General features: G+C 46.6%; 1 protein-coding gene, 1 long non-coding RNA gene and 1 pseudogene across 5 annotated transcripts; 1 reads left to right on the forward strand and 2 right to left on the reverse strand.

Annotated features, from left to right (window-relative positions):
- Positions 1-63: 63 nt before the first annotated feature.
- Positions 64-27,284, reverse strand: Prox2 (prospero homeobox 2). Of its 4 annotated transcripts, NM_001191771.2 has the most exon segments (7): positions 64-829; positions 1,691-1,892; positions 2,300-2,494; positions 4,115-4,222; positions 9,490-10,957; positions 22,048-22,747; positions 27,140-27,284. In NM_001191771.2, coding segments are annotated over 4 exon segments (1,782 nt in total). In that variant the 5' UTR covers positions 10,783-10,957; positions 22,048-22,747; positions 27,140-27,284; the 3' UTR covers positions 64-829; positions 1,691-1,706.
- Positions 5,251-5,374, reverse strand: LOC120093503 (U4 spliceosomal RNA; annotated as a pseudogene).
- LOC148005390 (uncharacterized) lies at positions 7,702-21,991 on the forward strand. Its single transcript, XR_015623217.1, has 4 exons — positions 7,702-7,743; positions 9,436-9,582; positions 20,003-20,493; positions 21,444-21,991. It is a non-coding gene; the product is annotated as an uncharacterized LOC148005390 (long non-coding RNA).
- Positions 27,285-27,289: the final 5 nt, after the last annotated feature.

Genomic DNA, 27,289 nt, shown 5'->3' on the forward strand with positions numbered 1-27,289 from the left:
GGTTCAACATCCAGTAAAACAGACACCGGAAAACCTCAAGTAGTGTATGGAGATTGGAATTGCTTAAGTATGTGTTGTTTCTTCTCTCCACTATTTGAACAGAAGATTCAGAGGAAAGGCCTTGTTCATATTGGTGTAGTCTGACATATCTAGCAGTAGCCACAGCCACGACCCATCAAGTCCTGAAGGCAGAGGAGCTCGATGTGAAAATCGTTCTGGGCTGAGGGCAGGGAGGGGAGCTATTGCAGGCACAGTTGCACTCACTTAGCACTGGGAATCCTGAAGGCTACTCCATCCTGCTCTCCTCCAGCAGTGTTACCGGCTTGGTTCTGACTGGAAGACACAGTTGTTCCAGTTTATGTGTGCCTTGCCTGGTGCTCAGAGTCTGTCACAATTGTGTCGGACCCATGGGGGGAATATGAATGTCATTTGCTCATCCGTGCGAGTTCAATCATAGACTGTAATCATTTCAAAGTAGGAAAATCTCCATTTTTGCCTTTGTCCCAGCCCTGCCATTCATGGAATGTGAGGCCCTACAAAGTGTATGCTAGCCTGTTTCCTCCACAGGTTACACAAGGTGGATCAGATGGTCTCCAGGGCCCCTTCTGGCCTCCTCATCATGAAGTTCCATTTTTATTTATATATATTTTGTGCGTATAGGCAGTTGGGGCATCAGCACATAGGTCAAGTAGGATGTAGAACTGTCAGCTGACACAGTGTGCCAGCAGACAGATGCAAGCAACAGCGGTGGATGGTGACGCACTCCAGAGTGCAAACCTGGTCGAATGGCAGTGCCACTCTGTGGGTGTCCTGTTGGTATGGATTTTCCCTGAGTTACAGCATGAGTCCAGCATACACAGTCATTGCTTCCTCCACAGTCCTGACCGATTCTGTATCCTGGCATAAGGATCAATGAGGTACCCACACTTCAAATTTTCTTGGGGTTTTTGGGGGTTTTTTTAAATTTATTTATTCATTTATTATATATAAGTACACTGTAGCTGTCTTCAGATACACCAGAAGAGGAAATCGGATCTCTTTACAGATGGTTGTGAGCCACCATGTGGTTGCTGGGAATTGAACTCAGGACTTCTGGAAGAGCAGTTGGGTGCTCTTAACCGCTGAGCCATCTCTCCAGCCCCGGGTTTTTGGTTTTTTGAGACAGTGTTTCTCAGTGTTGCCTTGGCTGTCCTGGAACTCACTCTGTAGACCAGGCTGGCCTCCAACTCACAGAGATCCACCTGCCTCTGCCTCTCTAGTGCAGGGATTAAAGCTGTTTACCACCACCACTTGGCTATAAGCCTCCTTCCAGAGTTATAGAAATACCAGGAGATTATCAGTGTTGCAGCTCTTAATGACTTTAAGTCTTCTGATCCCAAATGTGTGTTCCTTTCCCAAAGGACTGCGAACACACTGATAGGCTTAGTTGATGCACTGTGGTTATCTGATGATTCTGGACAAGAAAACGAGTATTCAAAATGGCAGTTGTACCTACTCAAGTTCCTCTTGTGCTCTCTTATGTGACTACAGCTAAACTGCCATTTATGACAAATCTTGGGCCATCCTGGGCCTGTCTACTCATTTTGTTTGATGTTTGTTTTTGTAGCGAAGACTGTCTGTCCTTAAGTTCCTGATCCTCCTGCCTCCACCTCCCATCTTGGAATCAAAGGCCTGTGCTATCATACTTGACCTCATTTTGTTGGATCTTAACTTGGAAACAGTCCTTGGGAATAGCTGGAAGATTTGAGTATCTCCGGGATGTCACTGTCCAGTTTTGAAATAATTTTGTAAATGGGTTTCTTCCAGGAAGGATCTGAATCTTTCCCTGTGGAGACAGCCCTGAAGAACTCCTGTAATGTCAAGGTGGCAATTTGCAAGAAGCATTCTGGGACCTGCAGCCCCAAAGACACCCCCAGGAAAAGGAAGAAATGAGGCTAGAAGTGCTGGCACTGTGGAGAGCCCTGACGCTGCCTGACGCTGTTCAGAGTATCCTGCTCTGCTGCCCTGGGTTCTGCAGCCCAAGACTGTCCTGTCATCTAGAGAAACACAGACCTTACATGACCTTCCGGGGAGTGTCTTGGGCACAAGTATGAGGACTTGTTGGTTCCACCAAGTGGGTATTTTTTAATGACTCCGTGGGAAATTCAAGGTTTGAGCTTTCTTTCCCTTAGACCTGCTGTGAGAAAGGCTGCCCTCAAGCTTATGACTGCCTTACCTCACCCCACCGTCCTGTTCTTAGGGCACCAACTGTTCTGAGAACACACATCTTAGACTTCGAGGGACCCAGTGCATGTCTTACCTCAAAGTCATTCCCTTTGTTATAGTGTGTATTGAGAACTCGAAAAAGCTCTGAGTCTCGGAGGACTGCTAGTGCTTGGGCATTCGTGACACCGTCTGAAACCGCTTGCCGGGCATACTTCTCCATCTGGATGTAGTAAAACTCACGGAAATTGCTAAACCACTTGATCATCTGGGAGGTGATGCATCGATTGAACTGTGGACAAAGGGTTCATCAGGTCAGACATTTGCAGTGGGGCGCTCAGAACCAGAGCTGGCAGTGTCCAGTCCAGTATGAGGCTGATGCAGATTGGCCCTGAGCACTATTTTTCCTTCAGAAAAAGAAGCCACAGGTACTGGTCAATCATGTGCAGTTGGACTAAAATACCTAGTGTTTTCTAGAAAACAGACGTTTTGTCTATAAAAGACGTTGAGGCTTTTGTCCTGTGTCTAAGCATGGCTTTGGGTTTGTCCCTTAGAGCCCAGGCGGGTAACTGGCCAAGGGGGGATGGTGAGGGTCTGGGTCCGAGAGCAGTCTCGACAAGTGGTGCTCGGAACAGTTGGAAATGTGAGTCAGTGTTCACTGTGGGACCGCAGAGACTGGCCTGAGGTCTGCCCAGTGTGAAATGCCTTTACCTCACACTCAGTAGGGCTCTAGGAAACTGCCTGGGGCACACGCAGGGTTCGGGTCTCACGTTCAGTTTGATCTCCCTAGCATTTCCCTTGATCTGTACGCTCTTCCACTCAGTTCTGAGACACAGCAGCCTGGATGTAAGTTTGATGATAGCTTATAAATATCCTTATAATATCCTTATAAATAGGGATCAACCCGTGTCTTTATGCACGATAGGCACGTGCTGTCCCACTGAGCTACATCCATAGCCTGTCACACTATGTATTTCCTTACTGTCCTCCCTCGAGCTCGAGCTCTCACGCTCTCTCTCTCTCTCTCTCTCTCTCTCTCTCTCTCTCTCTCTCTGTCTCTGTCTCTGTCTCTCTCTCTCTCTCTCTTCTCAGACAAGGTTTCTCTGCATAGCCCTGGTTGGCCTGGAACTCATTCTGTAGACCAGGCTGGCCTCAACTCAGAGATCTGCTTTCCCTTCCTCTGCCTTCTGAGTGCTGGGATTAAAGGCATGCACTACCACCACCTGGTTCACATTCTTTTTCTGAGAGAGAGAGAGAGAGAGAGAGAGAGAGAGAGAGAGAGAGAGAGAGAGAGAGAGAGAGAGAGAAATATTTGGACTGACCCTATAGGTGGTAGAGCTCTTGCCTACCATGCCCAAGGCCCTGGGTTCAATCCCCAGTTAAAAATATTTTTATGTATTTGTATGAGTTACCTGCATGTATGTATGTGCACCGCATGCTTGTAGTACCTACAGAGGACAGAAGAGGGCATCAGATTCCCCTGGGCTGGCGTTAGAGATGGCTGTGAGCTGCCATGTAGGTGCTGGGAACCAAGTCTGGGTCCTCCCCAGGAGCAGCTGTGCTGGTAACCACTGAGCCATGCCTCTACCCTCCTTCATTCTATTTCATAAGCTCTCCATCAAAAAGTAATTCCTAGACCAGAGTCCACTGGCTCCCATCACTTTCCTCTACCCAAACTTCCCATTTGCTTCTGGGATTGTCAACTGCCCAAGGCCTAAGCATTCTGAGACCCCCTCTTTCCTAGGGCAAGGATCTCCCAGGATTTTTTTTTTCAGGCAGTCATAGAACTGGACATTGCATCAGTTCCATCAATAACACGACGGGCGCAAGAAGACCTAGGACTTGCCCTACACTGGGCACAACACAGCAACTAAGGATTACACAGAGGCTGAAGCACGATGTGTGACTTTACCTGAACATCAGGGAAGTAAGCTTTCAGGAGGCTGGAGCTGGGATACCGCGTGAAGAAAAACATTAGCTTGGCCTTCTTCAGGTGACCAGGGCTCAGGCCTTCCTGGATGTGTTTTGGTGTCAAGGAAAAGAACATTTTTAAAACATGAGCTTGCATCCTGTGCTGATGGCATCTCCACAAACATGGAGAACATTTCTGCAAGACATGCGACAAGCACCAGCCTTACCAAGTGACAGGATATAAGAAGTAGGGATTCTCTCTCTATCCGCCCAAGGAAAGCAGCCTTTATGACAGGAAAAGCTGGGTTCTGGGTGGGCCAGCCCAAGCCCTCCACTAGAACTACCAAGAAGACTGTTGAAGGCTGACTGCTGAGGCTAGGCTGCAGAGCTAAGCCAGTTCTGGTGTTAGGAGATGCGAGCATTTGAATGGGGAGACAGTAAAAGGGGGAAGTGATCCAGTCTAAGCCAATTTTGTTATTAAGACAATAAAATTTGGGCTGGAGAGATGGCTCAGCCGTTAAGGGCACTGACTGCTCTTCCAGAGGTCCTGAGTTCAATTCCCAGAAACCGCTTGGTGGCTCACAACCATCTGTAATGGGATCCGATGCCCTCTTCTGGTGTGTCTGAAGACAGGGACATAAAAAAAAAAGTTAAAAAGAATAAAAAAAAAAAAAAACAAGACAATAATATTGTGAGTTTCTTTTTTTTTTTAAGTTTTAAACACTGTGATGATGCCCGCCTGCAGTCCCAGTAACCGGGAGATAGAGCGGGCAGTGCAAGGGCATCTAGCCTTAGAATTCATGAGACCCTGTCTAAAAAAAAAGTTAATAAAATAATAACCAGTTCATCAAATAAATTCACCAGATTATCCAAGTAATGATTGCCTATTCCCTGTAGTTTCTATCTTAGTTTTCCCGTTTTTTTTTTTTTTTTTTGACCAAGTGGGGCATTTGCTGTCTTTTTCTTTCTCTGGAAGCTGATCAGATAAGCTGGAAGCCATCTGCATGGTTCTGTTGCACAGTTTTCAAGTATCTTAGTGTCGAGAGTCACATCACATGGCTTGTATGGCACTGTGCAGCTTCCGTAGCCTGAGTGCTTTTTCAGAATGGGCTAGGAGAAGCCAGCTCTGCAACAGAACAAACTACTTGGACACTCCAGGTAGAGACTTTCCTCCACCTCAGTATTCTATTGGGGAAAGTTTTCAATTAGCAATAATCGTGCCTCGGATAAACCTCATTGGCTACGATGATACTGCCAAGAGGGAAGTAGTCTCCGTGATCTCCGTCTGGCCTTGGTAAGTGGGAGCCAGCAGACATCTAGTCAGACAGACATCAGGTCCTCATGCCCCTGCTCTCTTGAGAAGTCTGTGCCCTGGTCTCTATCTGCCACACCTGGCACGCGGCAGAATTTCCCTTGTCTGCTGAGTCAGTCACAGCTCCAAAGTTGGGTCCCCTATGATACCTACCTTTCCTTACAGAATTAGGGTTTGCTCAGCTGGAGCTCACAAGCTCCCTGTACAAACCTCTGTTGTAACATTAAACTCAGTTACTACAGATACTGTCTCCCCCACTTAGACTGTATGCTCCCTGAGGGCAAGGGCGGGATCTTATCTCTGCTCCACATACCCTTCCCAGTGCCAGGAACACAGTAGATGTTCAGTAAAGGCACATTAAAGGGCTGGGTGGATGGTCAACACTAAGTCAGATATACATACGGAAAATTATACTTCAGGCCACCCCTCCCCTAAAGACAGATTTGCTTCCTTTTAACTCTAGCAGGGCTTCTGTGGTGCTGCCCCCAGTGCACGTGAATGTCTAGAGTAAGCAGGAATGGTCCTAAGGATGATGAGGAACATTCCACAGAGTAACCCTGGCTATCACATCCATTCACTGCAGCTGTAGGACAGTGGTCCCAGTAAGAAAAATCAACTGAATGTGGCTGGCTCAGGTAGCTAGTCTATTGTGTGGAAGACCCTGCCCCTGTCCCTCTGCCCTGTGGGTTCGTAGATGCTGTGAAAATCTAGATTTGGGAACCCAAATTTCCTAAGTGAGGGTACTGATTTGGCTGGTGTGAGCTGGGGCAAGTTACTTCTCTGAGGATCTTTTCTAAAATGTGATCTAGTGGTTAAAACTTGGGCCAGGCAGTGGTGGCCCAAGCCTTTAATCCCAGCACTTGGAAGGCCAAGGTAGATATATCTCTGAGTTCAAAGCCAGCCTGGTCTGTGAAGCAAGTTACAAGACAGTCAGGGCTACACAAAGACAAGCACTGTTGCAAAACAAAAAACCCTTGTGATTGGCCATCAGATCCTGGGTTCGAAACCTGCATTCTCATTTGCCTGTTTGGTAATCTTGGACAAGTTAGTCTGCTCCTTGCAACTGCCTCTCAGATACCTGATCCTCATCCCTAGCCCTTATCTGAGACACTGCACCAAATGGTGTTCTGAGTCCAGAATTTGTTTTTCGTAAAGGGCTAATGTGGCCTCAGGGGCTAAATGGGAGAAAGTCTATAAATGCCCTCCAGTAAGTTACACCACCAAAAAAAAAAAAAAAGTTGCATTGATCTTAGTAGACCTTTTAGCGTGTGGTGTGTGATGAGCACGTTTGTGACCCACCTGCCACAGAGAAAGCCCTCACTAAACACTGCCAGCATTACTCTGCCGCTCACCCGGCTGCTAGGCATGCATAGGGCTATGCACTCTTCTTCCTTTAAAGGTGTGGCTTCCACGGAAAACAAAGCGCATACTGCAGGCGGCAGTGTGCAGGGAAGGAACCGGAGGAAAATGGCAAGCTGCTCCCTGGGGGCCTACAATCCTGTCATTCTAAGTACCCCTTCTGTACCTAGATAGGGACCATGCCTGGGCTAGGGCTGTCTTAGGATTGGCCCCCAAACCTGAAGCCCATCCTCTTTCACCAGGCAGGACGAGCATATATAGGTGCTTACAAATACTGGCAAGTTGACTGCTGTCTTCTGTGGGGGTTGAAGACTCTCATTGAATCTTAAACTCAGCATTTCTGCTAGGCTAGCTAGCCAGCAAGCTCTCAAGCAGGATTGACCTGACTCTTGTCATTGGGTTACAGGCATGTACAGCTGTGCCTGGCTTTGTTATGTGAGTGCTGGAGAGTCCAGTCTAGGCTCCCCATGCTGGAAGAGTGAATACTTACCCACAGAGACATCTACCGAGTCCCAAGAAACCAGCCCTCTTAAGGAGAGCCCTTCAATAGGGAGTCTAAGCCAGGAGCATCTTATCAAAGGCCCAGACAGGTAGCATTTCGTATACTCTGTCTGTGTACAGGATATTCATAATCCCATAGAGGGAATGGTGGAGATTAAAGTGTTCTTAAGCATTGGTTTTAGAGTTTCATAGCCTTCCTGGGCGGTCTGAGCTTTGGGGTGTTCAGGCTACTGCTAGAGACCAGCAGGGGGCGCTCATAGCACTTAAGAAACAACGGCGGCACTGGCGCTGGCCCCCAGGACTTGTAGCTAGCTGCTAAGTTTACAGTTTGTTTACATCTGAACTTCAGCCCTGTGAATCTGAAGGCAGGGCTTCACGCGGCCAGTGAGAAGCTCTCAAGTCAGAGCTTGCTAAATATACTCTCGGGTACACTAAGTCTACAAGACGCTGGTTGGAAGGTACTTTAGCTCTTAAGAATTCGGGTTTCCGGGGTTGGGGATTTAGCTCAGTGGTAGAGCCCTTGCCTAGGAAGCGCAAGGCCCTGGGTTCGGTCCCCAGCTCCGAAAAAGAAAAAAAATTGGACTTCCTACATTCTCTTGAAGCTTCACCTCTGACTTGAGGACAACAAAGGATCTGGGAAGTCTCACAGTTAAGAAACTAACCAAGCTACATATTTTCCTAATTTAACAATTTCCAGGTGGGTGGTGGTGGGGTACGCCCTTAATCCCAGCTCTCAGACAGGAAGCAGAGTCAGGTGCATCTCTGAGTTGGAGGCCAGCTTGGTCTATAGAGTCCAAGAAAGCAAGGGCTACACAGAGAAACCCGGTCTCAAGAAAGAACAACAAAAACCAATATGCTGAGGTTATTAAGGGGAACACTAAGTGGGAGCTGGAGTGTGGTGGCGCATGCCTTTAATCCCAGCTCTTGGGAGGCAGAGGCAGGTGGATCTCTGAGTGTGAGGCCAGCCTGGTCTACAGAGTGAGATCTAGGATATCCAGAGGTACTGTCTTGGAAAAGAAAAGATGGGGAAAGATAGGGAAAGCTTAGATGGCTTGAGGTTCTCCATGGGAAGTCTTTCTCTCAGGTGCCCAGCCTTTCAGCTTTTGCTAGCTGCAGTCCCTACCCCTCTCCCCCCCCCCTTTTTTTTTGTTTGTTTTTAATTATTCACTATATATAAGTATACTATAGCTGTCTTCAGACACACCAGAAGAGGGCATCGGATCCCATTACAGATGGTTGTGAGCCACCATGTGGTTGCAGGGATTTGAACTCAGGACCTCTGGAAGAGCAGTCAGTGCTCTTAACCACTGAGCCATCTCTCCACCCCCGTTTGTTTCTTTTTTTTAGAAACAGGGTTTCTCTGCATATCCCTGGCTGTCCTGGAGCTCACTCTGTAGACCAGGCTGGCCTTGAACTTTGCCTGCCTCGGCTTCCCAAGTGCTGGGATCCAAGGTGTGCGCCATCACCACACCTGAAGGCTGCTTTGGGGGGAGGTATCAGTTCTCTGAGGGACACTACCCTTTCAGCCCTCAGTTCTTGGTCCCTTATATATTCATCATGCTTACCAGGACTGTGCAGACTTTCTGTGTTGAGGACTATATGGTTGGGGAGGTTGTACCTTAGATGAGGTCGCTCCTTTAACCTTCTCTGCCTGAGAGAGTGGGCAGCTGGTAGGCCAATTAAAGACAGAGTTCTTCCTTCCATGGGGCGCTTCTCTTATTTTTGGAAGCTCATTTGAGTTTAAAGTAAACAAAATAAAACCATTTCTGACCCAAAGGAGCAAGTCAATTACAGCAGAATCTGATGGGTCATAAAGTAAATGAATCTTCCTGTGAAGATTCCATCCTAGAACACAGTTTCCACTCGGTTATGAAATCAATAGGCTCTGAGGCACGAGGAAGGAAGGCCACAAGCATATTAAGTAGAACCCAAAGAGCATCATAGCTCACGCTCACAGTCCCACCACTTTGGAGGCTGGAGGAGGAGAGTTGCCAAGATTCAAGGCCAGCTGAGTACACGGTGAATTCCCGGCCAACCTGGTCTAAAGACCCAGACCCCGTTAACAAGACAAACAAACAAAAACAAACCACGGGGGAGTTAAAGCCATTCCCTATATAACTTCAATACTCCCATTCCCTTCCACATTCTAGTTTCCTGTTTCTCTGGGTGGGGACCATGACACATCCACGACCAGTAAAGGATATGTGGACGGAAGAGAAAGGAAGTGAGTCGGCCACGCCCTGCAGCGCGCTCTGCTCCATCTTCACCGCCGCCGGCAGGAGAGGACGGCTTTCCAGGTGCACAGGGGTGAAAGACAGGGGGAGGCGCTGCTGGCTCAACCCCCAGGGTTGCTGGGCAGACTCTGGGGAGGTATGACTTTGGTGAGATGCATCCTGGGAAGGACTGCCACTCCAATGGCCATCAGGCCCACGACCCAGAAGCTGGCTAAGAATCTGGTTTTCCCAGATGTGGGAAGGTACAGTTGTCAAGGGACAATTTGATAGGGGACTCTGATATGATCTGGGAACTCCTCTTGGAGAGACAGGACATATAGGAGAATCTAGAGGCCTAGCCAGTGTTGAATTGCCCAAGGGAACCCCGGCTTGTGGCTGGACCTTCCTGGGCAGGGTGGCAAGAGCAAGTGGGTCCTTATAGGCACTTCTCCCTGGAGGTGAAGGCTGGCTTCTGCCCTCTGATGCCAGCCCCTGGCAGCTCCCGTCCTGCCGCGGGAGCAGGCTCTGTGGGTCAAGTAGCACCTGTTGTAATACTGAGTCCACAGCCTGGGATACAGCCCTGCTGAGTTCTTTCCTCAGAGTCTCCACTAGAGCCCGTGGGCCGGAAGGACAGAACACAGGCTCCTCTGACTGCTGTAGAACTTCAGCGGCTCCGGGCTTGACTGCTCCACCAATGTCCTTGCTAGAACTCTGGTGAGGTTTGCTCTCCACGGCCCAGGCGCTATATGGGAAGGTGTTCCTCGCCTTGGCTCCCAGAGAGCTTCTTGACTCAGTACCTCCTGGGCTCTGTGCTGGTGCTCTGGGCTCAGTGGCCTGTAGGACATGCTCCTGCAAATGTCTTAGCTGTTGCTTCAGTAGATGAAGCTGTTCTTTCACCCGGGTCCCCCCCTTCTTGGGCCCTCGATCCCAGGCAGGGCTAGATTTCAGGGGACCTTGGTGCATTGGAAGACTCTGCTTTCTCTTCCTCTCCCGGACCTTTTCTGGACAGCGTGAGCTCTCCCTGGCTCTGCCTGACACCAACGAACTCGGAGAGAGACACATGCCTCGGACAATGGTCTCTACTCTGGCCCTCTTTGCCTGGATGTGTTCATCCCAAAACCAATCGGCATCAGTGAGGCTGGAGCTGGGCAACTGACCACTGGGAAAGAAGGAGTCACTGCCCACTTCTGCGGTGGGTGGGCTCCTCTCCTGTCCCATGCATGTTTCTGCCAGGTGGGTGCAGGTCTGAGACTGAGGAGAAAGCAAGACAGCAGGTGGATCCATGACCTGCCTCTCCGGGTGCCTGTGGAGAGCTCCCAGAAAGGAGAGCCCTGCTAAATCGAGCAGCGGGAGGTGGGCTAGACCATGCTGAAGGGTCTTCTTCACACACAGAAGGGTGAGAATCAGCTGCTTCTGGGATTCAAGAGGGCCAGGCCAAAGGACTCTCTCGGTCAGACTCCTGAAGCCAAAGACAAGAAGAAAACTATAGGTACCAATTAGAGCTATGCCTTCCAAACACAAATATGCAAAGGAATCAACTTGGGAGCTTGATAACGTACAGGTTTCAATTCAGCCAATCTGGATGGAACAGAAATTCTGCATTTCCGACTCACTACCACTCTAGCTACCAATGTTCATTTGGGCCTCACTTTGAGAAGCTTCAGAAAAGAACCTCTGGGGGGAAGAATGTCTGTTTGGGCAGAATAACAATAATGATAGCAGGGTGTAGTGGTGCACGCATTTAACCCCAGCCTTCATGAGGGAGAGGCAGATGGACCTCTGTGAGTTAGAAGCCAGGCTGGGCTACATAATGAGTTCCAGAATAGTCAGAGAGCACCACACAGGGAGACTGTGTGTCAAAACAACAAAAGATAATGATGGGGCCAACTCAACGACTTACCCAACCTCCCTGGGCTCTGAGCCATGAAGGGGTTACTTTACTACACCATCCATACACTAGCGACAAGTTGAAGGCAAACTAAATCTGGTCAGATCCAGAGTGAGTGAGAGCAACAGAGTCTTTGGGGCACTCCTTTAAAATAACCAGGTCCATTGGTTTAGTCAGAATAACCAGGGCCCTGGAAGTGGGCCAGGAACTCCCCACCTCAAACTGGGTCTTATGTAGCCCAAGGTAGCCTTGAACCTAATACGTAGCTCAGAGTGAACCTGAACTTCTGATTCCCCTGCCTCTACCTCCTGTGTTCTGAGATTACATGTGTGCACTCTACGGACTAAGCGCACCATCTCCAGATTTATTCGAGTTTTGAAACAGTGTCTCCCTGTGTAGCCCATGCTGGCCTTGGCCTGGAAATCCACTGCTTCAGGTGCCAAGTATTGAGAGCTACCACATCCCTGAACCTAAGCATCTTATTTGAAACAAGTTTGAGAGTCATCGACATTTTACTGCAATGCTACTCTGTATCCTTGAAACCAGATGGTGCATTGTTAGCTTCGCTACCTATTCAGCAGCTAGTTACTGAACACCTGCTCCGGCCAGGCCTCTGCGATGCAAGGGTTGGGGTGATTAAGACCGGAAGTGTGCTCTCAGGAAACTGTGGGGCTGGGAGGGCAAGCAAAAACCTGGTTTTAGGTCATGAGGCCTGCGATGAAGAGATCACATAAAGAGCAGAAGCTGGGGGAAGATATAAGAAGGGAGCTGTTTAGGCAAAGCCACTTAGAAGTGTTTTATCCTGCCCCAGTCTGCCGAGGAGGTTTCTAACAGGCAGAACAGATGAGAGCACAATGCTCTCAGACCTGCCGAGCTGTCCCATACGTCAACTCACTGTGTCTCATGCCAATCTTTTTTTTTTTTTCTTTTCTTTTCTTTTTTTTCAGAGCTGGGGACCGAACCCAGGGTCTTGCGCTTGCTAGGCAAACGCTCTACCACTGAGCTAAATCCCCAACTCCTCATGCCAATCTTGAGTTCAGATTACTTTCCCATTTTTGTAGACAAGTAAATTTGGGCTTTGTGATGTCAAGAGCAGCTCCTAGTTACTCGAATCTTCTGACCCCTGCCACACTTCAGCTGCCTCCGTTTGATTGGTTTCTCTGTCCATTAAGCAGATTTACCATTTGCTACAGGATGATAAATGAATTTGCCTTCTATAGACTTCCACCCTTGTTTGCCCCTCTTGAACCAAATACTGGCTGACGAGGGGGCTCAGCAGCAAAGTGCTCAGCACACAAGCATGAGGACCCCCAGCACCCACATAAAACCCAGTTATGGTGGTGTGTACCTGCAATCCCATCCCACCAATGAAGAGGAAGAGACAGGATTTGGAGGGCCTGGCTAGCCGGCCAGTCTAGCTGAATCAGTGAAGTTCAGGTTTGATAATAAACACACACACCGGCACACGCACTCGCATGCACATGCACACACACACGTACGCACACATACACGCACATGTGTACACATACATGCACGCACATACGCACACGTGCGCACACTCACACACACACACTACTGACAGCAGATAGCTGTCTTATCTCTGCCTCCTGTTACCCTGAGGCTTGCTCTTTGGTTGGTTTGGAAGCTTGCCAATGATATATGCCCTCAGCTTCAGCCTCCAAGCCAGGCTTCCCCATGACTGGCAGAGATACTCAAGTTCCTGTGCTCTGCAAAGGAGCAGAGGGCAGTGACATCCGCAGTGCCATCATGGGGAAATACCACTGAGTAGCTCAAGCCTCTAATCCCACGATGTAATGAGTTCCAGGTTATCCAGGGGCCACACGGTAAGACCCTGTCTCAAAAATATTTTTAATTAAAAAATTAAAAATAGCTGGGCTGTGACAGCATGTACCTTTGATCCCAGCACTCAGGAGGCAGAGGCTGGCAGATCTCTGCCAGTTTCAGGCCAGCCTGGTCTACAGAGCAAGTGCTAGGACAGCCAGGGCTACACAGAGAAACTATGTCTCAAAAATAAATAAATAAATAAATAAATAAATAAATAAATAAATAGATAGATAGATAGATAGATAGATAAATAAATAAATGAATGACTTGAAAAATTAACAGAGACTGTAAACTTCATTATTGTTACCTTTGTAATAATGGTTTGCCCCTGTTGAAGAAATGTTCCTTAACTTCTCGTGATAATTTGACAATTTGATCATGAATATTGTAATGTATATATGAAAAATAGTTTAAATATTTACATTATTTCTATTTTATATGTGTGTGCATGTTGCATTTGTACATGAGTGCATATATGCTTGTGAGTGTGTGTGTGTAAGGTGTGGGCTCCTCTGTGTGCTCCTCTGTGTACATACATACTCTCCATGCACAGGTCAGGAGAGGGCTTTTAATTCCCTGGAGCTAGAGTTACGGGCAGTTGCGAGCCTACCTGATACAGGTGTGAAGAACTGAACTCAGGTCCTCTGTCAGAGGAGCAAACTATTGAGCCATCTCTCAAGCCCCTAAAATAATAATTTCTACTTTAAATGTATGAATACTGGCAAGAGTCACCTTCCTGGGCAGTAAGAAGAGGATGAACTCTCTTTCATATGCGGAGTGAATGGCTTAGCTCACCCTCGAGGCACACGTTGGGGGGCGGGTGTGTGTGTGTGTGTGTGTGTGTGTGTGTGTGTGTGTGTGTGTGGCATGTGGTCAGGTGTGTGTTGTAGATGTTGTAAGTTCCCTTGTGTTTGATGCTGCTTTCTCAGTGACATTAGCCATGACATTAATTTTCTAAAACGTGGGTCTACTTATGTCTGCCCATGGAATCAAAGCTTCCCTGGCTTCCCACCAACCGCCAGAGTCTCAGCTCCATGAGCGCGGTTCCTCGGAAGGCTGGCCTTTGTGCTCTTGAGCAGTCACGCCCGCCGTCCTCTTGTCTTTGCGTGGATGGGTCCTTCTGCTTCTACTCTTTCCCCTGGCCTTTAAAAACTCACAACACAAATCTCATCTCTAAAAACATCACCTCAGGGCTGGGGATTTAGCTCAGTGGTAGAGTGCTTACCTAGGAAGCGCAAGGCCCTGGGTTCGGTCCCCAGCTCCGAAAAAAAGAACCAAAAAAAAAAAAAAAAAAATCACCTCTTCCACAGAGGTTGTGAGCTCCCTCTTTGCAGCCTCCCCAGAGGGCCTGATTGCCGATTTCAGCAAATGGATGTTGGCTAATCGTTTGATTTAAGTGCATTGTTGGTAGACGTGATTCTACCAATCTCTTCTTCTTCTCGGTTGTGGCTCTGCAAACCCTCATGTCCCACATCCACAGATCCAATCACCTGGGTTGAAATACTCCTTTTAGGTTGGAGAGATGGCTCAGCGGTTAAGAGCACTGACTGCTCTTCCAGAGGTCCTGAGTTCGAATCCCAGCAACCACGTGGTGGCTCACAACCATCTGTAATGGAATCTGATGCCGTCTTCTGGTGTCTGAAGACAGCTACAGTATACTCACATACATAAAATAAATAAAATAAAATAAAAAGAAATATTCCTTTTAGGAATGCGCTGACAGGGCCTAGAGTGGTAACTCAGGACTCGAGAACCCTGCTCTTGCAAAGGACCTGAGTTTGGTTCCCAGCACCCATGTCAGCCGGCTCACAAACACCTATAACGTCAGATCCAAAGAGATTTAACATCTCTGGCCTCCCAGGGAACCTGCACTCACTTGCACACAGCCACAAACATGGCCTCGTATGCATGCACTTGTGCGCATACACACCCAATTAGAAATAATAAAAATGTAAAAAGCATTCAAGGCCAAGAGAGAGGTTCACACTGGACATCTTAGTTCTTGGGGCATGGAGACAGGAAACTAAGGAGCTAGAGTCTAACCTCAAGTACCTGGTGAGTCTGAAGGAAGTCTGGACTACAAGAGACCTTGTCTCAAGATAAATTGCATCTGTATTGAACATGTAAAGTTTTTTCTTCTAATTATTCCCTAGATAGTATGCTTAACAAATGTTCACGTGGTGTCCATATTGCACTAGGAACTGTAAGTAATCTGGTTGCTGGGGGTGAGAGGCTTGGAACCAATCCCCTCAGACACCAAAGGATCACTGTCCTTTATTTCAGCTCCCTTAAGCCTCTATTCCAGAACCCTGTGCCTGAAATGAAGCAAGCTTTTAGTCCCAACATGTGGGAGGCAGAGGCAGGCCATCCTGGCCTATATAGTGAGTAGGCTAACCCAGGCCTATATATAAGACCCTGTCTGAAAAGAAGTATTTAATTTAAAAAAAGTTAAAAATAAATGACTTGAGGGAGCTGGAGAGATGGCTCAGTGGTTAAGAACACTGACTGCTCTTCCAGAGGTGCTGAGTTCAATTCCCAGCAACCACATGGTAGCTCACAACCATCTGTAATGGGATCCAATGCCCTCTTCTGGTGTGTCTGAAGACAGCTACAGTGTACTCCTATAACAACAACAAAAAAAAGATGACTTGAAAATTGGAAAGTTAGCAGAAATATGAAGACAGGTGGATCCATTGAGCAGTGAACCATGCACACACACACACACACACACACGCATGCATGCACGAGTGTGCACGTGTCCTTTGCCAGATCTCTTTATAGGTTACTTAAGTTATTGCATTGCTTCTAAGGGTCAATAGAGTCTGTGTGCCCCATAAGACAGAGTGCTAAGCTAAAAGACAATACAGTAGTTGTTGTTTTGTGTGTGTGTGTGTGTGTGTGTGTGTGTGTGTGTGTGTGTGTGTTTTGGTTTTACTTTTTCATTGAGGCAGAGTCTCACTGTGTTACTTTAGCTGGCATGGACCTTGCTGTGTAGACCAGGTTGGCTTTGAGGTCACAGACATCTACTTGCTGGGATTAAAGGAACGAACCGCCACTCTGAGCCACGTGTGGGATTCTTTTTTTAAACATTCGTGTATTTAATGGGGCAGGAGAGGAGGCGCATACAACGGCACACATACAAAAGTCAGAGAACAGCTTACAGAGTCAGGTCTCTTCCACCCTGCGGGTCTTGGGGATTGAACTCACATCCTCAGGCTCGGTAGCAAGCACCCAAGGCCCGAGTATGTTTAATGAGACAACAAGGAACAGAGACACTTTGAGGCCGAAAACTGGAAATCCAGTTAGACGCCACATGGTCAGATGTCCAGAAATGTTTACAGCCACGTCTGCAGGACGGTCATGGGAACAAGAACTGTGAGTTCTGAGAAAGCAGTGGCCTCTATGCTGAGGCCGGCTTGCTCTCCAGAGCCTCTGTCCGGCTGAGCACGGCCTAAGTATTGATGCTCTTTGTTTGAAGTTAACTAGCAGTGCTCCTGTATGCGGTGACACGGACAGCAGTGTGGTGGTCACAGCTTCATTCTCTCCCGAGATAAAGAGAGCAACAGGGGATCAGCTTGCTCCAAATACAGAAATGTAGTAGGAAGAAAACAAAAGCCCAGTTACACTGTCTCTCAGGAAATCACCGTGACCACTGTGGTGCGCATTGTTTTCTCCCAAACCACTGTCCCTGTGTACTAGAACTTTACATATTTCTTATAATAGTGTCATTTTGAAAATCAAAATAGTATTCCAGATATAATTCTGTAATCTAGTTTTTCCTCTTTCATGCCCATTTTAACACCAATTTCAACAAGACCATGAAAGATGACAGTAACTATAGGTATTAATTATATATGATAATAAATGTTATCATAATTTAAAGTTCTCTCTTAGCCACATGTAGTGGCTCACGCCAGTGAATCTTTGTGAGTTCAAGGACAGTCTGGTCTACTTAGTGAGTTTCAGGACAGCCAGGACTACATAAGGAGACTCTGTCTTGAAAATAAAACAAAATAAAAACAAAACAGTTCTGTATTGGCAACTAAACTCCTTCCTGTCTTTTGCTAGCATTGTAGTACAAGGCATATTTTGGTATCAATACAATGTAAGTGTTAAAAGCATGGGCCACCAAGCCATTTAACTAGCGGTGAGAGCTCTCTCTGTCTTACAGCTTTCTCAGTTGTACGCTGGGGAAAATCCTAACATCTGAGAATTGTTTAAGGATCCTGTGACCGAACACTGGCTTGTTTTAGAACAGCTCCCAATCCGTACTGATTACACGGAAGTGTTAACAGGTCTGTTATGAATAATATGAATAATACAGTATTGCATTAGCGTTCACACATATATCCCTGAGAACTTCATTTGTGTATTTGGTTGAGACAGTACCTCACTGCGTAGCCCCGCCTGACCTCCCAAGTAATGGGATTAAAGTCCTGAGCCACCAGCCCCACCTTTAAATTTTTTTTAATTTATTTATTTTATTTTATGGGCCTGAGTGTTTTTTTCTTCTTCTTCTTCGGTGCACTATATGCCTGTCTGGTGCCTGTGAGATCAAAAGAGGCCAGCAGATCCTGGGAAACAGTAGTTACAGACATCTGTAAGCTGCTATATGTGTGTTAGGAACCAAAGCCAAGTCTTCACAAGAGCTCTAGTGCTCTTATGTGCTGAGCAGTCTCTAGCCCCTCTACTTACTAATTTGGATACATTTCTAGAAGTAGTAATACTGTATCAAAGACTAAATATCTATTAGACTTTTGAACTTTTTACCTGACTGCCCCCCCCCAGAAATATACCAGCTGACCAAGCAGAACTGAGGGAAACTTTTAGCCTTCACTCTGTAGCGTGATTGAAATTTTGCAACAATGTGTTTGTGTGTTTGCTACTTGCGTGTTTAAATGCACATATGTGTGTAACAGTTTACTCTGCTAATATATATCTATTAAAGAGCCTGCAACCTCTACTTAGCAGTGCAACAGACATTGTCATTTAAGTCGTCACTTTTTTTTTCCACGTGGAGGAGTTTAATGAAGAAGAAGAGAGGAGAGGAGGGTGGTAGGAAGGGGGAAGGGGGCAAGAACAGAGAAGAACAAAGAGTAAGAACAGTCTTTATCACTTTGATGGGTGAAATTTTAAGGCATGAAATCCTGAGCGAAGGTGTATTTTTGACATGGGTACGGCCATGCCAAAGACCCCATTGCCTCAGCCCCATGGGAGTGGCAAAGCCTCCCCTGGGTAAGCCTCAAGGGGAGGGCAAAGCTTGCTCTGGAGTGCAAACATTGACCGTACATGCCAGGCCGTGCAGAAAATTCCACTGTCACTTCCTCCTTCCAGATGTTCACAGAGTGCTCCTTCCAGATTAACTAAACCTGCCCCGTGTTCAGCTGTGTACCAGCCCCTCCTCCTTGTTTATCTGTATGTAATAACCCTGCCTTCTTGTTCAGCTGAACTCAGTAACCCCTTCTCTCTGTTCAGCTGGATTGAATAAACATGCTAAGCTTCTGGGGATGTTGCAGCCTCTCCATCCAAGAGCTCACCCCACAGGATTCCAGATGTTCTATGTTTGACATTTCTTCATTGCCTCGCTGCCCTCCTTAGGTCAATCCCAGAAGCTGTGCACATGTTCATCACAAATTATCGCATTAATTATGTTTCTTTTATTTTCATTAACCTTGATCATCTATTTTTAGGTAAATATGCTATTATATATGAAGAAACTTGGGGCTGGTGAGTAGCTCTGTGGTTAAAGAGCTTGTTGCTCAAGCATGGAGACCAAAGTTCATTTTCCCAGCATCCTCATAAATGCCAGGTGGATGTGGTAGCCCACCTGTAATCCCAGGGTTCAAGATGCAGAGGCTGGATCCCTAGAGCAAGCTGGCTAGCTAAACCAACCAAATCAGTTATGTTATATACGGTGGATAGCAACCGAAGAAAACAGTCTACATCAACCTATGGCTTCCACATGCACAGGACCCCACACACAAACGTGTACTCACATACATGCAAACATGCATACACATGAGCATGCACACTGTACAGTTAGACACACACACATACACACACACTTGTATAAGTCAAAAGGAAACTTTAAGACATTTTTGCTATGAGTGAATGATTTTATGCATACAAAGTTAAAAGAAAATTACCATGAGTTTATGTCAAAGATGGGCCATCCCATATTAATTTAAAGCAGGGAAATGGGTTAAATTTATAAGCATGAGACTGTCTACATGACTATCTTGTGTAACCATTTAAAAATTGATATTTAAGCAGAATTTATGTATGTCTTGGAGGATGAGAGAAAATTAGATATTAAAAATATAACAAAATCTGGGCGTGGGTGTTTACACTTTTAATCCCAGCACTCAGAAGACTGAGTGAAGGACAGTGAGTTTGAGGCTAGCCTGGGCTAACAGTGAGTAGCACCAGACCTTATCTCAAAAACACACATAAGCGTTGGTAAGGTGGCTCAGGAGGTAAAGGTGCCTGCTATCAAGCCGGATGACCTGAGTTTATTCCCAGGATCCACATGGTGGAAGGAGAGAATTCATGAAACAGAATTCCTGAAATAGTGGGAACTGTACACAGGATTTTGTAGCTAACGAGTGTAGAATGAAGCTGAGATTGAATGTCAAGTAAATGACAGACACAAGAGCGGCAGTGTGCATTTTCCCGGGCAGTTGGGGCCCCTGGGCAAGCTGTGAAAAGGAACATCTGGAGTCTGCACTTTCCACAGCTGCTCCCGTATACTACAGGCCCTTCTCCTTTCAGATATCCAAGCTCTCAAAGCTCTGCCGGAGTTGGGGGAAAGGATGGCTGCCCAGGGGGCCAGCTCAGGCATGAGCAGCTCCTCTCAGGCCATGTCTCCCTTCTGTGGTGAGTACAGATTTAGACCACAGCATGCTTCAACCAGGACACGGGAACCAACTGGAAAAGCAGATGGGTTCGGGGGATCTCTTGGGTGAAAGGCATCTTGGGAAGCCATGAGAGATACTAACTCACTTCCAGGACTGTCACTGAAGCGCAATTCAAGTTTATACAAGAAAGTTTATTCTTACTTCCTTGATGGAGCTCTTGACAGCTTCCTGTTAGGACAAAATAGGATTTGCTTTTGCTCATTCTTTCCCTTGACTCTTTATATTTTAACTGGTCTAACCTTGTGTCTCGGTCATTGCCAATCACGATTGCATCCTGAGAAATAGGAAGCAAACTGTCTTACCCTATGCACACGGCAGAAGGACCTAAGGACCCCTCCTCCACTGGTGAGTAATTCACGGTAATGACCGGTCAACCTCATTTATACGAATGTCCTTTTTCTTCCCCTACTGTTTGCCCAACAAACCTCTCGCGTAAATGGCCAAATACCAGCCTGCTTGGGGTAGTGCATCTCAGTCAAAGTCCTGCGGTACTGTCTGGCTATACTGAGGTGTTTCCATTCAAAACCTCATCTCTGTCATTCTCTACTGGGAGAGGCCCTGGGCACTGTCCTCACCTCAAACTGTACCAACGGTAGGAATGGGGGGGAGGGTCATACTTCCAGGCCCCATCTGCACAGCCCCATCCACGGGCAAGTATGGACCCAACTGAGTGAGAAGCCCTGGTGGCCTGGCCTGGTGGTGATTTTTTGGATCAAGGATCCTGGGCTTACCCCAGAATGGTTAACTCTTTAGTGACCTTATGCAAGTCCTTTCTTCCGGCCTGTTTTTGTTTTTGTTTTTGTTGTTGTTGTTGTTGTCTTTGTTTTGTTTTGTCTATAAAACAGGACCAACCGTAGTCGTCTCCTAAGCTTGCGTCTCCTCAGGATACCATGTAGTTAGGCATATCTAGAGCCAGGGCTGGGAATAGGTGCTGCCCCTTCCATTGCAGTCTCTTCTCTCTCTGTGCTGGTTCAGAGACACCCCCCCACCCATCCATACCCACAGAACTGTGGCACCCATATGGTCTTACAGAGCAACTGATAACGGCAGTTTCCAAGTCTTAACAAACATTGACCATTAACAAAATGGAAAGAGAGAGAGAGAAAAAAAAAAAAAAGAACAGTGGAGGAATTGTTGACATTTTATTTGGGTAGTAAGGGCATATATATATATATATATATATATATATATGTATATATGTATATATGTATATATGTATATATATATATATTAAAACTATAATCTTCTATCATCTATTCCATAAAGGAAAATCTTAACCATCCTGTTTGTTACAGGAGGAAGAAGGAAGGGCATTACATACAGAATACGGGGAAATGCCTGTCCTGCCTTCTGTTATTTGTCTGGAAACGGACACATACATCGCAGACTGTGGACCATCATGGCAAACCTCCCCTTAACAGGAGCCCAGAGAGGTGGAGCAGCGTGTGAAAGAGGCAGACCTAGGACGATACTTCTGGACACCAGAGATGGTTTTGCGTGACTGTGCGGGAGTTGTACGGGAGTCTGGGAAAGAAGTAGGAGTCTGGGCTCTGCCCTCAGGAATTGGCCCTGGAACCTAACTTTCTTACAGTCCCATTTTTCTGAAGTGGAGATGTGATAACCCAAAAGATGGTGTGAGACCTTAAGGAAAGAGGAGCTTCAGTTTGTCTCAGATATTGGATATGGCATAGTTTGTGGGAGTAAACTGTCTTCGGTGACTAGAATTCACTTGAAAATACCCCCCCCCCCAAAATAGACACAGCAAATGTGATACAATAAGTTAATATTTGAAAAGTTTCATAATAAGCATTCAATAATAATGAATAAATAATAATAACAATAACAATAATAACAATAATGGATTGTAGCAAGGCAAGTGGAAGGGACAGTATTACTTACTGAGAAGAAGTTCTCAGGGAGGTCTGTTCTCCATTAGTGTCTTCACCAGCCTTGGGCAAACAGAGCGAGGGTCAGGAAGTGATTTTGGTTTCCTTTCTCCCTCCCCAAGTCAGCCAGGTGCTGTGGCTGGGTGAGGGGAGCCTCCTGTCTCTTCTCAATACAAGTCACTATCTGACAGACCCAACCCTACTGGGGCCCAGTGGGCTGCTAAGCACAGCCAACCAGCAAGGGGGGCTTATGAATATGCAAATTGGAGCCCCCAAGCTGGTTGGCTGACCCCTGTCATTTCCCACCTCCCTCCGTGGCAAATCAGGTTCTCTGAAAGCCCAGCTCAGAGGGTTTCTCAAGATGCCATCTTCCCCGTCCTTGCTAAGAATTTTCAGAGCCCTTTGAAGGTTTGGAGCCGGGATTGCTCAGCTTCCCCCACTGCTCTGTCAGCTCCTGACCTCTGCCTCCAAGTTCCGTTGTGAGACGCCTCCAAAGTGATCACCTTTCTTCAGACCCCTCCAGCAATCTCAGGGGTCTGAATTCTATCTTGCACCAAAATCTCCTCAGATCTCAGGAAGAACAGTCCGTGAGGCCTGCCCCAGCAGTAGAGGATACTGGATGCTTGCTGATAGGCCTATGTCTGATAGAGCTGAGGAGAACTGGCCTACACCCAGACCATCACCCCAGAATTTTCCGTCTTCTCCACTTCACCCTGGGAAGTGGAGCGAATGTCGCAAGACGCAGCAGTGGTATTCAGTGCGCTAGGCTGTTAAGAATGGCTCCACGGTTAAGAGCATCTGCTGTCCCTCTAAAAGTCCCGGGTTCCATCCCTAAATAAAACTTTAAAGCTTGAAAAAGAGAGAAAAATCAATGCACTATCGCTCATCTTATCAGCATGAATTAATCCTCAAAACAAAATGCAGAGTGATAAAAAAAGTCGGTCACGTCCCCAGCTCCGAAAAAAAAGAACCAAAAAAAAAGTCGGTCACAGAGTTTCGGAACGAGGACTGTGATCCTATTTCTATTACGTTCAAAAGTAGCCCCGCCCCCCCCAAAGGGTGTGGATTTTCTTTTTTTTTTTTTAAGATTTATTTATTTATTTATGTATTTATTCTATGTATGTGAGTACGCTGTAGCTGTCTTCAGATACACCAGAAGAGGGCATCGAATCGCTTTACAGATGGTTGTGAGCCACCATGTGGTTGCTGGGAATTGAACTCAGGACCTCTGGAAGAGTAGTCGGGTGCTCTTAACCACTGAGCCATCTCTCCAGCCCAAGGGTGTGGATTTTCACCGTGGATAGATCTACTCGTTGTTTTAAGTTATAAGTGCATATATCGGTAGAAGAAATCTGGGTGTCATGGGTATACACAGTGACCGTACGTATGTAGGCCGCATTTAAGGAGTCTAGAGATGGAAGGACAGGCTAGATAGTTTCATCCAGTAATATTCATATAGGATGTGTGTGTGTGTGTGTGGATGTGTGGATGTGACTGTGAAAGCGTGGTTCAGACCACATACACAGTTATTAGAGAATTTAAGGTGAAGAGAAAGAAAAAAAAGAAGAAAGTTGTGTGTATGATTCAAGGTGAACTGATCACCTAGCCACGTTTTCCACTCACGGAACTAGCTAATCCTTTCTAGAAATGACAAAATTTTGGTGTAGTTTGAAAGTGTATGTATTCTAAAATTTTAAATATCAAAACTGTAAAACTGAAAAATTATGTGCAAATATACATATTGAGACTGTAATGGAAATTTGAACGCAGAATCCTGAACCCTGCTACCATTTGCTTTCCTGGGTGCATGTCCTTGTAGGCCAGTGGTTCTCAACCTGTGGGTTGCGACCCTTTGGAACTTAAACAACCCTCTCATGGGGTCACCCAAGATCATTGGAAAACAGATATTTATAATACGATTCATAGCAGTAGCAAAATTAGAGTTGTGAAATAGCAACAAAATAACATTATGGTTGGGGTCACCACAACATGGGAACTGCATTAAAGGGTCACATCACTAGGAACCACTGCTAAAGATGGTGCTGTGCCCAGAGAGATTCCAAACCAGGAGAATGCCCTAGCTTATAGGACCACACCTTGCAGACCATGGAAGCTCATGGGTAAATCGCAAGGAAGTCAATTTCAACCTTTATTCTCAGAAGAGGACCTTGAAGGCTATCATGTACAAAGGTATGTATTAAAAAAAAAACATTTTTGGGGGGTTAGGGATTTAGCTCAGTGGTAAAGCGCTTGCTTAGCAAGCACAAGGCCCTGGGCTCGGTTCTCAGCTCCGGAAAAAAAAAAAAAAAACATTTTTGGCAGTCCCGGGGATTAAACCTGAGGTATTCTACATGCTAGGCTTTGGCAAACAGTCTAACCACTGAGCTATATTCCCAGTTAACTCTTTTTTGAGAAAGGATCCTACTTCCTTGCCCAGATGGGGCTTGAATTTATATCCCTCCTACCTTGACCTTCCTAATTCTTGGATTACAAGCATGCCGTGAACAGGCGCAGCCTAAGACCATAGAATCAAAGAAGAAAGTAGGTGATCAGTAAAACTCTGGGCGCTAGGCTTCCTACATCACACCTCAGCTTGGGCTTTTTAAACCTTAGAGAAGGATCTCAAAAATTAATCATTGGGGTTGGGGATTTAGCTCAGTGGTAGAGCGCTTGCCTAGCAAGCGCAAGGCCCTGGGTTCGGTCCCCAGCTCCGAAAAAAAAAAAAAAGAAAAAAATTAATCATTAAAACCATGAAAAAAATTATGTAACTATGGGAGGGGAGGTTGGGGGTGTGTGGCCTAGTGGCAGAACTTAGCATTCTCGAAGCTCCAGCCTCAACCCCCAGCACAAAACAAAAGGATTAGGCAATCTAGGAAATGTCAGCGGCAACCTCAGCAGCTAGAGATGAACCTATCTTGGCTCTTGTATTCCTCAAAAGTGTTGTGAGTGTGGAAGTATGCAGTCATTTCTCAATTACTTGTCGGCTAGCTTTGAACAGACAACTCAGGAAGAGAGTGGTTTCTTTGCTTCCCTCCTGGTTAGACAATAGAAGTGACAGGATAGTTGCGTTTTTTTTTTTTTTAAGATTTATTTATTTATTATATATAAGTACACTGTAGCTGTCTTCAGACACACCAGAAGAGGGCATCGGATCTCTTTACAGATGGTTGTGAGCCACCATGTGGTTGCTGGGAATTGAACTCATGACCTCTGGAAGAGCAGTCGGGTGCTCTTAACCGCTGAGCCATCTCTCCAGCCCTTTTTTTTTTTATTTTTATTTTTATTTTTTTTGGTCTGGTTTTGTTAATTTTACTATTTTTAATTATGTGTTCTGGGGGCAATGTGCAGGTACCCATGGAGCCAGAGTAGTTTGATCCCTGGAATTAGAGATAAAAGTGGTTGTGGGCCACCTGATAGGGCACCAGGAACAGAACTCTGGGCCTCTGGAAGAGCAGTGAGTGCTCTGAACCACGGAGCCATCTCTCCAGCTCCAAGGCAGTTCTAAACAAGCCATCACAGTAGCGATGCCCTGTAGTAGTAGAGACAGAGTACCTGCTCACTCTGCCAGGGGGGAATAGGAAAGGTTTCAGGAAGAGATTTAAAGGGGAGTTTAAAAGCTCCGAGATAAATAGGAAGGAACAGCCCTCACAAATGTGGGGGATGAAATAGTATAGGGGGTGTGGTGCGGTAGGGTAGGGTGGGGTAGGGTGGGGTGGGGCGGATGGCCAGCAGTGACTTATGGCTTATGCTCAGCATCTGTGAAAATAAGGATGAAACTCCGAACCCACAAACCGGATTATCAGGCACTTGGGCTAGCCGAGGAGTTTGGGCTTCATAGACAGTCAGTCAGCAACTGGAAGACTTTAAGCAGGGGAGTGGCAGGATTAACTCTGCATGATTGACTCTGTCTTTGACAGAGGAGTCGAGAGAGTGAAAGCGGAGCCTTAAACCCTTTAAGGAAGCTTTAGAACTAACCAAATGAAGGGCATTACAGGCCCAATAAGAAGCAGCAGCTGGGGACGGGTGATGTCTCTATTTCTAGTCAGGGATTCTGCTCAGTGCTCCAAGATTCCAGTGGCATGGTACCCAGGCTTTGGCAAGTGGAGGCTATGTGAAGGTTTTGAGAAACCCAGGCAAAATTACTCAAGTAAAAAGAAATCAACAACACCAAGTGGTTCGTCCATTCATTCATACATTAATTTGTTATTTATTCGGCTGAAGCTTATGGAATACCTCTTCTGTTAGGAAGCCAGGGTTTAAGAGAGAGCAAATAAGGAGGAGTAAGGGTTCCATGTGCTTTCAATGTAAGGCTATGGGCAGAATGTTGTACCCAAGGCTGGCGAGCAGGCTACAAGGGTTTCTATAACCTATGGCAATGGGGCATGGCACTGAACAAAAGTTTAACTCCCATAAGATTAGTATGTCACATTCCCAGAGTTGGATAACAAACAACTTCCAGAGTGCACAGGATGGGTGGAGAACAGTTAGCTTGGCTGGAGAATTTGCTTAGGGGCGGGAGACGATCAGGAGGAGATGAAGCACAATGAGGCTAGTTGGTGAAGTCTTACAGCTCCTTCAATACAGTTCCTCTTCTTATGGTGACCCCGGGGTCATAAGATTAGTTTGTTGCTACTTCGTTGTAAATTTGCTACTGTTATGAGTTGTAATGAAAGTATCCGATATGCTGGATATCTGATATAGGATCCCGCTGAAAGGATCATTGGACACTCTAAAGGATCGTGAGATCCACAGCTTGAGAACCGCCTGTCTGGAAAGAGCCCTTTACGAGTTTCAAGTACCTCTAGTCTCTTTGTGGGGAGGGAGGAGCAAGGAGAAAGGGCAGTGTAAAGTGCATGTAGATACTTGAGGAGTTCAAGGCTCAGAGAGGCAGTGTCACCTGCCCAAGTCCACAGAAGTGTAACCACTGGACTGAGATCGGAGTTCTTACCCAATGTCCTCTTTTCCTAGGGTGCAGAAAGGCTGGGAGAGTGGGGGTTGGAGACAGCAGAAAAGGGCGCCAAACAACTAGCTCTGAGGAAAGGTAGGTTAGGCTTGAACCCAGGGGCGCTCCGGTGGCGGGATGGTTGTCCTCGAAGAATACTAACCCAAGCTAGCCCGCTCTTAGAGCCACAGATTCCCCAGCGCTGGGACCGCTAATGATACTAGCCCGGCTCACCACCCGCCACCCAACACGGTTAGTGGTTCACTCCGAACACCCCTCGCTGCTTGGCTGGTGCTGCGGCCGGCCTCACTTC

The sequence above is a fragment of the Rattus norvegicus genome, chromosome 6, assembly GCF_021556685.1.
Source record: "Rattus norvegicus strain SHRSP/BbbUtx chromosome 6, alternate assembly SHRSP_T2T, whole genome shotgun sequence".
Classification (NCBI taxonomy): Eukaryota; Metazoa; Chordata; class Mammalia; order Rodentia; family Muridae; genus Rattus; species Rattus norvegicus.